Source organism: Ursus americanus, chromosome 1, assembly GCF_024610735.1.
Source record: "Ursus americanus isolate L20-20 chromosome 1, mUrsAme1.1.p, whole genome shotgun sequence".
Classification (NCBI taxonomy): Eukaryota; Metazoa; Chordata; class Mammalia; order Carnivora; family Ursidae; genus Ursus; species Ursus americanus.
This window is the reverse complement of record NC_142127.1, coordinates 70,246,160-70,258,478: the sequence shown is the minus strand read 5'-3', so window position 1 is coordinate 70,258,478 and position 12,319 is coordinate 70,246,160. Positions and strand designations below refer to the sequence as shown.

The following is a 12,319-nucleotide window of genomic DNA, read 5'->3' as shown; positions in this document are numbered from 1 at the left end:
CCCAAGACAGTATTTCCATCATGTCACCTTAAGGCCTCTTTGGTCCTGAGAGTGTGCTGTGTTTGCATTTTTCTGCACACATAGGTTTCCTGTCTACACTCATATTTCCCACAGTGCAGTGAGGACTAGAGATATGTGAGATGATTTTAACTATTACGCAGACATTTTAAAATATTTACATGTTTCTTTTGATGTGTATTAGAAAAAAAATAAAGCTAGCACATAATTTCATAAATAGTATGTAAGAACAGGCTACGTTGGAAAAGCAAGTATATTTAAAGTTGATTTAATGAAAAGTATTAAGTATACAACAGTACCTACATATTCAGATATGGCAACAGTTGAGAAAGTAGAATGTGAAGAGCGGAAGTGTGCTCTGAGGAAATTCTATTAAACTCTCAACTAAGACCTATAAAAGCCATTTTATTTTTCTTCCACCTCTAATAAGGTAATTTTTCTCTATCACACAGTCCCCTCACTGGACAAGACTCAGATGATTTTTCTTTCTTTTTCATTAAAAAAATATGCAGTAATGCCCACAGAGAAAATTCCATAAGAGAAAAAAAAAAAATACAGTGAACAAAAGAAGTCTTCTAAAACCCCACTACCCAGCTTCCCATTGCTTTTGTTCCCCTCCAGCATTACCTCCCGTCTTTGAACCCTTGTGTCAACTTGTCGTCATGGTATAGATGTACTTTATATTTTTCGTTTTAAATTTAACATATCAAATCGCTTTGTTGCCAATACTTCTTTGCTGCATTTGTCCTCTCAGCGTGGTTGGCCACTTGTCATTCCTCAAAGCTAACACAGTCGTTTCTCATACTTCACTTTGACCCTGATGCCTGTGTGAGTTCAGTGGAATTTATACTGTAGTTCAGGTGCTGGGGCTTCAGCCTCTTCTCCAAATACCTTCCTTTAGGAAGCTTTAGACGCCTTCATTTTACTTGTCTATAATTTTCCTTGGTGTTTTATAATTTAAAGTTTTCGCTTGAATCCTATCATTCAATTTTTTTTTTTGCCTCTGATCTCCCTAGGGGGTCTTGCATCTGTACTGTCCTTTCACCAATTCACAAATGACTCTTTCTTCCCCTGTTTCAGAATGTTTCAGAAATCCCTAAGAACTCCCTGTCCCATGGATGTAGGTAGCTGATACTCTCTGGTTTTACCCTGTTTAAATAAAGTATTTCCCATGTACTCCTTTCTCCATTACTTCGTTCCAGACATTGAAAATATTTACCTTTTTGTATGTATATACATACAAGCAAATTATTGGCATATTGCCTGTTTTGTCCATTATCTGATGTGTAGCTTTAGTTTTGGGTATGCTTCATGTAAATGTCCATTTCACTCTTCTGGGTCAAGACATGGATGAGATCAGGACTCATGATCACTCAGTTTATTCTGGATAGTCCAGATATGTGGGCAATTAGACTTATAATGACTGTTCTATAGAAAGTTGAGCTCTGGGGGGCCCCTGAGTGGTTAAGAGTCTGACTCTTTGATCTAAGCTCAGACCATGATCTCAGGATTGTGAGATCAAGCCCTACTGCGGGCTCTGTCTCAGTGGGAAGTCGGCTTGAGATTTTCTCTCTCCCTCTCCTTCTGCCCCTCCCCCTGCTCACATTCTCTCTCTCTCTCAAATAAATAAATCTTTTAAAAAAAATGAACTCTGTAGAAAATGTGCCCAATATATAGAAAAAAAAAATAATAACTGTTTATTCTTTCTGTGGATTTTTTTTTAAAGGCTGGATTACAGTGGACCTTCCAGAGAGTTTTTCTTCCTCGTATCCAGAGAACTCTTTAACCCATATTACGGCTTATTTGAATATTCGGCCAATGACACATACACAGTACAAATAAGTCCCATGTCTGCTTTCGTAGACAATCACCATGAATGGTAAGTATTTTTTTCCCCAACACTTTTTTTCAGTTGACTTTCTGTGATATTAGTTTTTTATAGGAACCCACATTTCTTTTAACATTTTTTTCCTTGGAGAAAATCACATTTTCAGTTTCATTTGACTCCTACTTTTGTTGTCAAATTTAAATATTCAGGCATTCTGCAAGCTAGGAATAGATTATATTCCAAAAGACTGATTTCAAGTGAACTGAGTAGAATTCAAAAGATTTTCCCTATCGAAAGAAAGTTCCAGATGGTGTTAGATTCCTGGCAAAATCCCTGGATCCCTCACTGCACCCTTAGGCATCTCTGAACTCTGAGGTGGGATGGGAGAAGGTTCTGTCCCAGAGGTCAGGCAGCTTCTAGAGCAGCCCTTGGGGAAGTGGCCAGCTTTGGGGGTGAGGCAGAGCAGCTGGGACATTGGCTGAGGGCGATGGTGGTATTCTAGTAGGAGGGAGTGGGGATGGATGCCCTGGAGGAAGTGGTAGAAGAGAATCCCGGCAGAAGGACGTGGGTATGGGGTCACAGCAGTGACACTTAGCCTATTAGCCATTGAAGTTTGTAGCTAGGGATTGCCCCTTTCCTAATTTTTCACACAAAATCATCAAAGAAAACTTGTATAGGATTCCCCTCTGGGGATTATTTATTCTGAAAATCCCAAACTGCACTTTTTCCAAACATCCTTACATTTTTTAAATCCCTGCGTTTATACACATTAAATATCTTTATAACCCCTGTTTGCTTGTTCCTGCTTATTTTCACTGATAGTAACAACAAAAAAAGAACATACACAGAACTCATGGAAAAAGTTTCTTTGGGCCATGAAGGTTAATATTGGTGGGTGGAAAGCATTAATTTTTAGGACTTAACTCTTCAAATTAACTCCATTTAGGTACAATTTGGAGTCCTCTTAACTGTGTCTATTGCAGTTATGCTAAGTTAGGTGGAAATAAAGAAAAACAAAGCTGCTAGACATTAATCTTAAAATGGCTGCCTAATACTAAAATTGCAAATGGACTGTATGAACCTCAGCATGGATTTACACTTTTGGAAGGCATCAGACTTTCATAGAGGTAGAAACTTCAGGACTTTTGAAAGGGAAAATAAGTGTACCTCTCAGCAAATCCAGTCATGACTGATACATTCAGTCAAGTTTCCAAAGTGATTCAGAATAGAATTGAGCCTTTAAGTTTTAGAGAACCAAATGTCCCATGAGGAAACTCCCCCAAATGTTCACATGCGTAATTCTTGGATGGTGACAGTTTTCATCAGCAGTGGTGTTTGAGAGAGAATAGAGATGGGAACTGTCTCACTCTCAGATTGGGCTTTTCCTCAAAAGGGGATTGCTCCTGGGTCTATATGAGAGAAATCCTGCTAATATTCATGCAAACAAACTAGAAGGGGACAACATTCTCCCCACCACCACTGGTTTCATTCTGTCATCTCTGGGGAAATTTCGTGGGCATGCTCATGGGGAATTCATGTTGTCCATGTGGGGTGCTCTCTGGTGGATATTATTAACGTGAGGTGAAGATGGGGCAGTATCTCTCTAAATACCAGAGTGGAACAGATTTTTCAAGATGTGAATATTGGCCTAATGAAGACACAGGTTACAGCATACTCCAACTCTCATGGACCTAGTAAGCAATCGGTCTTGGACAAACTGAGATGATTAGAGCTAGATGGCATTCTAGAAAGCAAATAGAACCACTGAGAAACTGCTCCCTGACGTTTAAGCTGTCTTATGCTTTTCCTTCACAGGTTCCGGTTCAGTGGTAGGATTCTTGGTCTTGCACTCATTCACCAGTACTTGTTGGATGCCTTCTTCACACGGCCCTTTTATAAAGCTCTTCTCAGAATGTAAGAGTATTTTTACTGCTTGTGTAATGAGCATGTAAGAATGTAGTATTTCTTTTATTAAAAAGGGCCTTTTGTCTATGTCATTTATCTGCTTAGATTTCTGAAACTTACACAATTTCAAATATGATTACTGTGTTTTTCCTGATCCTTTACTTCTGTCTTGCCCCTAAAGTCTTAGTTTTGCTTTATTCTGGAAAATTTATTCTCATTTGTTGCAACACATGTTTCTTCAAAACAATTGTACTTCAAATATGGTACTGGAATTCCTGTGGTATTAATGCTGATTATTAATAGAATAGTTGTGGGTTAGTCTTGGTGACTCACAGCCCCCTGTCCTTTATGAGAAGCATTTTATATTTTGCTTTATGCAGACTTCAACTGCTTACTCTTGGTTCAAGTTTTCATTCTCCTTTGCTTTGTTTTTGTCTTATTTTTTATTTGTTTGCTTGTTTGTTAGAGGTGGGCTGTCCCGTATTTTTCCTGAGACCTCCCTATATACAAGGCAGTAATTTAGTATGGCAGATGAAAATCTAGCATTCACAGAACTTTTTCTTCATTGTTACCACAATGAAAGATTGCAGTTATTGTAAAATGTAGAGCAAACAGTTTCTGTCCTATAATCAGTAGTCATTTACAAGGCTGAACAGGAGAAGCCAACTGTCTGATAGGGGAGTCATAGCTCAAACTTGCAGTGAGGAAGCACAGAATGATTGCTGGGTTCAGTCCAGCTCGTTCCCTGACCAAGACCATGTACCTGCTTTCTGTAAAGTGGAAGCCTAGACTTCAAGTGAAAACCAAGTATTTCTAATTGGCTCTAAAGAGGGTCAGTAGGAAGACTTTTTGCTTTCCTCCCTTTTGGTGTCTGGGCAGATGAAACGCTGGGCAACTGGGCATTGTCCTTCTGCCTGTCTGGTTCCCCCTGTCCCATTTTGCATTTCCCCATTTCACTGCCTTCTCTCATCTTCTCATATATGCTTTCTGAAAAAGTCGTCTGTGCTGACGTGCCCTAACCTCCTTCCCACCAGTAACCTATAGAAGCTTTTAAAGAATATCTTTTAGTCCTTATCTTACTGGACAATTCTGCTGCTTCTGATACTGTTGACCACCCCAATCCCCAACCCCACACATTTACTTTGAGTCTTTCCTCCACTGGTGTCCCTGAAAATATACCTTTTCCCATGTGCCTAGTCACAGTTCATGGTGCCAGTATTCTCAGGTCACTGACAGAAATCGGCCATCACCCTCAAACAGAGATGGCAAATACGCAGCACCTACTCTACTCTTCCCTACCTCCCACTCCATTGCCAGGGTGTAGTTCACAAATGTTTATGGTCCTTTTTCCCACTGAACACATTGTGGCCTTAAGGAGTTTTTCAACTTACAGGACTCAAGACAGGCAATTAATCAGAGTTGGCTTGCAACATGAGTTCATTGGCCACCCCTATTTTGATATCCTTCTTTATGCCCCCCAATAAAACCATTTACTAATGCCCACGTTTACCTCCTAAATAAGTCTTAAGTGCATCTTCTCCTGTCCACCCTTAGTAGCTGTGCCCTAAAAATAAAACTCTTATTTTATTTTGCCTGGATTACTATAGTGGTCTTCTAATTGTCTCCACCATCTAATAATAGCCGCCCCTCCCCCCATTTTAAGTAATCCTCTATACTGTGACTTCCAGAGAACAATTTAAAATCAAATCTCACATCTGATCATGTCATTTCCTGTCCTAAAATCTTTTGGTAGTTCTGAAACACCAAGATCCTTAAGATTATATTCAAAGCCTGGTCCCAGCGACCTTCCTAGCCTTCTCTGGACATTCTGTCTCGCCATTAACTCTTGGATCCTGCCAATATGCTTGAGTATTCTCCATACTCCATGCCCTTGTGCTTTGTTCATGTTTGTCTCTCCTTCTCCCTCCTTTCTGTTTCCCCTTCTCCTCCTCTTCATTCATTCCCCTTTACCTCTCTAGCTTTTAAAGAGCCTAAAAATTTTGATGTAGGTATTATCTATTCCAGAAAGGTTTTCCTGAATCTCCAAGTCGAAGTAAATGTCCTGCATTCTTGCTGTGAGAGCTTCCTGTATTTGCCTTGTTTTTTTTTTAATTGGAGTGTAACATACATATAAAAGATATGCAAATTATAAGTGTTACCCAACCTAGGCCATCACCATCACCTTATATTGATTTACCTACTTGTGTGCCTGACTCCCCAACTAAACCATTAGCTCCTTGAGGGCAGTAACTGTTTATCGAGTAGCTGTTAAGACGTCTGGCACATACTTGACACCTAATAAATGTTTAGACAGAACCAAACAAAATGGTCTTTGAAATTTGGAGTGATGAGAGGAAATTTCAAAATAACTAAAGCAAATCAAGTGTTACTACCTTAAAATAGGGCCATATAATACTAACTCCACCTTATGTAGTCCTGTCTCCATGATAAAAAAAGAGGAGAGAAGTATTGAAAACCATTACAATTGTAGAGAGATTCTGTGCCTTGCTGTTTTCAGAAACATGGATAGAATAAGAACGATAATGAAAAGGGGGTGCATGTGAATGTGGATCACAGAATCTAGTCCTCAAGAAAAAATAACAAAGCTGAAGTGCAATATAGAAATGTACCTCGGGTTAGGAGAACAGTGTTTTAAGGTAGTATATCGTAGCCAAAAGAATATGGGGCTCAAGTTGTCAACCTGAGTTCCAGTTCCTGCTCTAGCACTCATCGCGGGTGACGGGGCCAATGGCAGTCACTCTTTGCACCCCAGTTCTGTGTCTGTAAAAGAAAGGACAGGCTGGTCAGGTTGATTTAAGGCATTTTATGTGTCCAGATTTTTAAACCTTATACCAGATTTCTGAATTATTTAACCAGTTTGGTTACTGAATTTGACTAAGAACATTCCAGGAATCACTGTCCATTTAGTTGATCTTGTTCTTGTCTTGAATTCTTTGTATCTTTCCTTGTGTCTTTGGCATTTTGCTAATAGTCATACCTACATATCTGTTTCTATCTGTTTGTCATCTTAGTCTGTGTGACCTGAGTGATCTAGAATACCTTGACGAAGAGTTCCACCAGAGCCTGCAGTGGATGAAAGACAATGACATCCATGACATCTTGGACCTTACGTTCACTGTGAACGAAGAGGTTTTTGGGCAGGTCTGTGACTCACTGTTGACTAAGTGTGGTAATTAAAGGCTATTGGTTGTTGGAGAATTAATTCAGTGGCTAAGATCATACACTTACTTATTTGTGGCTTGTTGGGTGGTTTCAATCCAGGTTTATGTACAGTTACAATAATTTTGGTTACAAAGATTGTTTTGATGCCAACTGTGTTCTAACTTACAGATTGTGGTAACTGTGTGTTATAAGCTGTATAGCTATTTGTATGTTATAAGCAATCTTCTTTTTATTTCCAACTGAAATATCCATGTAAGATATTAGAATTGCCTTGTATAAAAATATAGCTTTTAAAATCCATGCAACCCCAGAGTTAAATATTAAATTATTTAATTGTCCTTTGTACTTAACTCTCATTCATATTTTAAGAATGGAAATTGATTGTTTTGCAGCTGAGGGAAGGTAAATAATGTTTTGGTGAAGGTTTGAAAACATATTGGGTTTTTCCAAAGTTGGTGGAAGAGTTGGTTAAAAGATTTCTTTCAGAAATTGTATACTGGGGACGCCTGGGTGGCTCAGTCGTGCCTTCAGCTCGGGGCGTGATCCCCTGCTCTGCTGGGAGCCTGCTTCTTCCTCTCCCGCTCCCCCTGCTTGTGTTCCCTCTCTCTCTGGCTGTCTCTCTCTGTCAAATAAATAAATAAAAATCTTTTAAAAAAAGAAAAAGAAAGAAATTGTATACTGGCTCATAAGTAATATTCTTATTTAGGCATTAATATTTGGCCGTTCTTCTAAATTTCATGTTTTGGAAAAGAAGTTCTCGATTTAACATTCACTTGAATGTAATTCTGCTTCATTAAAGTAAATCTTTACTTAAATATTAGCTTTCTATATGTACTTGATTCTGAACCCTAATGGAATTTGTGAAAATATGTTTTTGCCAAACATTCAAATAACAGTGGGCCAGAATCTGGAGCCAATTTATTTTCATTTAAAAGACTTACTTATTTAGTCAGGATTTAAAACTTAACCTTCAGTTCTTGTGATATATAGATTTTTAACCACTGAGGCTGTCAGACATCAGCTCAATGTCTAGTTTTTCCAGAGCATCGACGTGTGCCTCCGTGGGGGCCTCCCCCTGCCTCTGTGGGACGCCCCTGGCCAGGGCAGTGACAGGTAGCTAGCTGGCTGATTTCGGCTCATTGGGAGCAGTGTTCTTATCACATCAAAAATGTCGCTTTATGTTCAGTACTTTTTTTTTTTTTTTTTAAATCTCAGATTACTGAACGAGAATTAAAACCAGGGGGTGCCAATATCCCGGTCACAGAGAAGAACAAGAAGGAGTACATCGAGAGGATGGTGAAATGGAGGATTGAGAGGGGCGTCGTGCAGCAAACAGAGAGCTTAGTGCGTGGCTTCTATGAGGTAAGGACAGCAGGGGTGGGGTTTTGCAGGCGGAACTCTATGATACAATAGTCCATCTGACTGTCCTTTGTGGGCAATATTTCCCTTTTTCTTTGGTTGGAGTTACTATTGCTCTTTCAATTTAAAAACGCCAATATATTTTTTTATGTGTTTCAAGAACACAAAAAAGGGTTAATGTCCTGTTGTAAGAGATCACTGAAATAAAATAATCTGAATTCAAGTGGCATTTCATGACTTAATGACCACTAGCAAAGTTTAAGTCATACATCTTACTCATGCTTAGATACGGGTAATCACATCACATATCACACTTGATACGTGAAATGATTGTATCTGAGGGTTCAAATGAGTTCTTACAGATACTCCATGTGACTTCCTCTGAAGGAGTACTAGATCTTTGTTCAAGGAGAAAAGCAAACTGTATTATTCAGTGGTCAGTTTTAAAATGAAAATTCTGTTGAGGAAAAGATCATCAATCTTGTACTAAAAATACCTTATATTTGTCAAGAGCTTTACAGTTTTCAAAGTGCCTACACAGAGTCCTTCCAGAATATTCCTAAAGCTCCATGTGTCCTCCTTTTCTGATGAGGCTTAATTATAGCTCAGATTTCTCCTGATTCGTAAGCCGTGCCCTGCATTCTTTTTATTCCACAGGTGGTAGATGCCAGGCTGGTGTCTGTTTTTGATGCAAGAGAACTGGAACTGGTCATCGCAGGCACAGCTGAAATCGACCTGAGTGACTGGAGAAACAACACGGAATATAGAGGAGGTGAGATGTGATTTCGAGGTGGCTGGACTTTAAGTTTCCTATTAAGGGGAAGCAAATGGTTAGCATGCCAGTCTCTGAATCCAGGACAGGCAAGGCACTTCGTATTCTAATCATAGGTCTGCTACAGTCTCCTCTGAGACCTTGGGCAGGGTACATTCTCTTCTGTTCCTAGTTACCTCATCTATCAAGTGGAGGAAGGACTGTTTACACCTCATCTAAGGATGTCATAACTCTTAATTGTTGGTGAAGAAATGTGACCATAAGAACGCTAATTAATTGTTTTATGGTGTTGTGAGTGAAGCCCTAAGGAGCTCACATCCAGTTGGTCAAACTCCACCTCTTCTCCTTCCTTCTAAACCTTGAAGTCACACACCCTCTGAGCCTCCTAATGAGCAAATACACTTTTTCTACATTTCACTGAACTACTGCCAGTTAAAATTCACAGTTGAAACTCATAAATGGAGTAAGACCTGGTTCTCAGAATTCAAGATGTTTATTGAAAAGGCCCTTCTGAATTCAAGCATGAAGTTCAACTGAAAAGGAAACTACTGTAACATTAGTTAAAACCTGGATTATGACAATTCACCACATGGGAAGCTTTACAAGTGGCGTTTCTGTAGATCACTATGACTTTTCAATTAGTAATTGCACTTGAAGCCATTGGAATTTGATTGCTGAGTCAATACACTTGGAAAGGGAACTGATGATGACCCAGAGTTAAAGTTTTTATTCCGTAATTTTAAGCAAAGAAAGAATACATTTTCTGAAATTTATTGCAGGGTGATAGTTCTCAGAAAGTCATGACAAAGAGCAGTTTTTTGTTTTGATTTTGGTTTTTGGTTTTTAACTTAACTCAGAATGTGAAAGTTTAGCAGTAGTTCTGAACTTGGGAGTGAAAAATACAAACTTTAAGTCACTAAATTAATCACTCAGCAGAATAAACTGAGAGCTGAACGTATCTCCAGTTATCTGTACATTGAAATAGAGATTTTAAAACACTTTTTTAAAATGTGGAATAAAAGAAAAATACCTTAACGTTTGCTAAATTGCTTTTGTTCTTCAGCTCATCGCCGTTGGGTGGGCTGGCCTTGCTCGCCCATTTTCTCTGAAAGGCAGTATTAAATTGCAGTCTCTCTTTGCTATTTCTGAAACCAATTGCTGCAATGTGCCTTTTCCAGCTGGCCCCATGTATAATCCATACACAGCCTTGGTCATTATAACTTTGTAAACCAAGCTCTTTTCATTAAGTAGAACATAGTTTCTCCAGCATGCCACAAAATGCATCTTACCATAAATATCACTAACTCTTCCCCACCGGGAGAGGCTAACAGCAATGCTGTTAATCAAATCAGCCATCTTTGTATTTACATACTGTAAACTTTTATTCACTGTATATGTCTAATGAAGTCCCTGTTTCCATGGTTATTGTAAATCTTGCCAAATGAAATCCTTGGGAAGAGGGTGCTGCAATGGGGAGGCAGGGGACTGGGTGAGACACCCAGCTGTTTGCTAATCCAACTCTCTGGCCCTGAATGAAGAAGCAGCTCTGCTGCCACTTGCTCTATGTTCCTAAAGCAGCTGTTTATCGAGAATATAAAGAGACATTTTCTGTCCTCCTCCTCCAAAAGGTTTGGCACGAACAGCAAAGGAGAAGCAGAAAGGGGTCAATTCATAAGGTCAGAAAAGCTATAAAAAGCCAATGTACTTATTTTATAGATGAGAAAACTATTTGCTCGGCACCAAATAGCTAGTGTCTGCCAAATGGACATGGAGCCTATACATCACCACATCCACGAGAAGTATATTCACCCTGCACTTGGATCCCTTTCTTGCCCAAAGGGCACTAAGCATCACTGATCACGTGGTAAACAGTAGGGCAAAATTCCCCCAAATTCTACAACCCCTGAAACATGTGAGCAGAAATTCAAATTAAAAGAGTTTTTACCCACCTTCCGCCTTGGACTTATTTCTGCTGACTTAGAATTAGAATGGCTTTATGCCCATTGCACATGTCAGTTAATCGGTTTGGATCACTAAGTGTACTTTAATCCTCGTCAGCCATCTCTCTGAACTTAAATTTCCTCACTGTAAGAGTTTGGGATCTACAACACTGCCTTAGTCCACCCCGGGGATGATACTTTTGACATTCTATTATAGTCTACTAAAGTATGGAATAAAAATAACATTTAGGTTAATGATTATTTGGGATTTATTAGTTGAAGAAATTAAAGTAATAAAATTACTTTTTCCTTTTAATTAACAAAAAGTGATTTGATTAAAAAATATGAACATTATTTGTAATTTTAAAATAGTTTGCAATTATCTATTTATTTGCATAATTATTTGGTTAGTGTGTCTCTCCTTTACCAAAAGCCCTGTAAGGGTCTGTTTTCTTTGCCTCTGTTACCTCCAAGCTTACTACAGTGTTTGGTGTAGTGATACTTGAAAATTATTTCTTAAATGAATGACCAAAAGAGTTAAGCATTTTCAGTAACAGCAATTGTCTTTTTCAGAAATGATATGGTTAAAATAACAACTTTGTTGTTCTTCTCTCCACTTGTTTTATGTACTGACCACTAAATGGAAACAGAGACCTCCTAGCTTCATGTAGTGTTGTTTTTGTTTGACTTTTGACACTCATGTGATAATATTTACAGTGTTATTCCTTAGTCTTAAATTATAAACAACCTTTAAAGAATCCAAGATGATGATTTATGTCTGGAGGTCTTTTGTTGACATGTCATGGTATCATGTCATCTTAATATAGAAGAGTTAAAGTAATATGGGCTTTCCTGATTGGTTTGATAGGATATCATGACAATCATATTGTAATTCGGTGGTTCTGGGCTGCAGTGGAAAGATTCAACAATGAGCAACGACTAAGGTTGTTACAGGTAAGATGCCACTAGTTAATCTTTTTAATGCAGTAATATAATTATTGTTGGAATTGCATATTTTTTATAATTGCTAAGTACTCAGTAATTATACCCCATGCTCATCTGCAAAAGGGGGATACATTATTTCAGACTCTTCTGATGGCGTGGTTCTATGGCTCCATCACTATGCAGAACAGCCCCAACCAAGTCCAAGTATTTCGTTAGAATTTTGAGGAAGTACCAACTCCAGTCCAAGAATCCCAGGAAAAACACTGGGCTTCAGGGCAGTTGGTCAATAAGAGGTCCCAGGGCACTCTGCAGGGCAGCATCCCTAGCAATAGACAGAGGGCTTTCAATCTCTTAGGAAGTGATCAAGTC

The 12,319-nt window shown here is 38.8% G+C and overlaps 1 protein-coding gene across 4 annotated transcripts in view; it reads left to right on the top strand.

The window, feature by feature from the left end:
- The window catches only part of HECW2 (HECT, C2 and WW domain containing E3 ubiquitin protein ligase 2), a 225,524-nt gene that overhangs the window by 192,107 nt on the left and 21,098 nt on the right, over positions 1–12,319 (top strand). For all 4 annotated transcript variants that reach the window (XM_045806374.2, XM_045806373.2, XM_045806375.2 and 1 more), the window contains 6 exons: positions 1,745–1,897; positions 3,662–3,760; positions 6,784–6,913; positions 8,150–8,296; positions 8,951–9,065; positions 11,874–11,959. In XM_045806374.2, the coding sequence (XP_045662330.2) occupies positions 1,745–1,897; positions 3,662–3,760; positions 6,784–6,913; positions 8,150–8,296; positions 8,951–9,065; positions 11,874–11,959 (730 nt within the window). The remainder of the gene's footprint in view (positions 1–1,744; positions 1,898–3,661; positions 3,761–6,783; positions 6,914–8,149; positions 8,297–8,950; positions 9,066–11,873; positions 11,960–12,319) is intronic.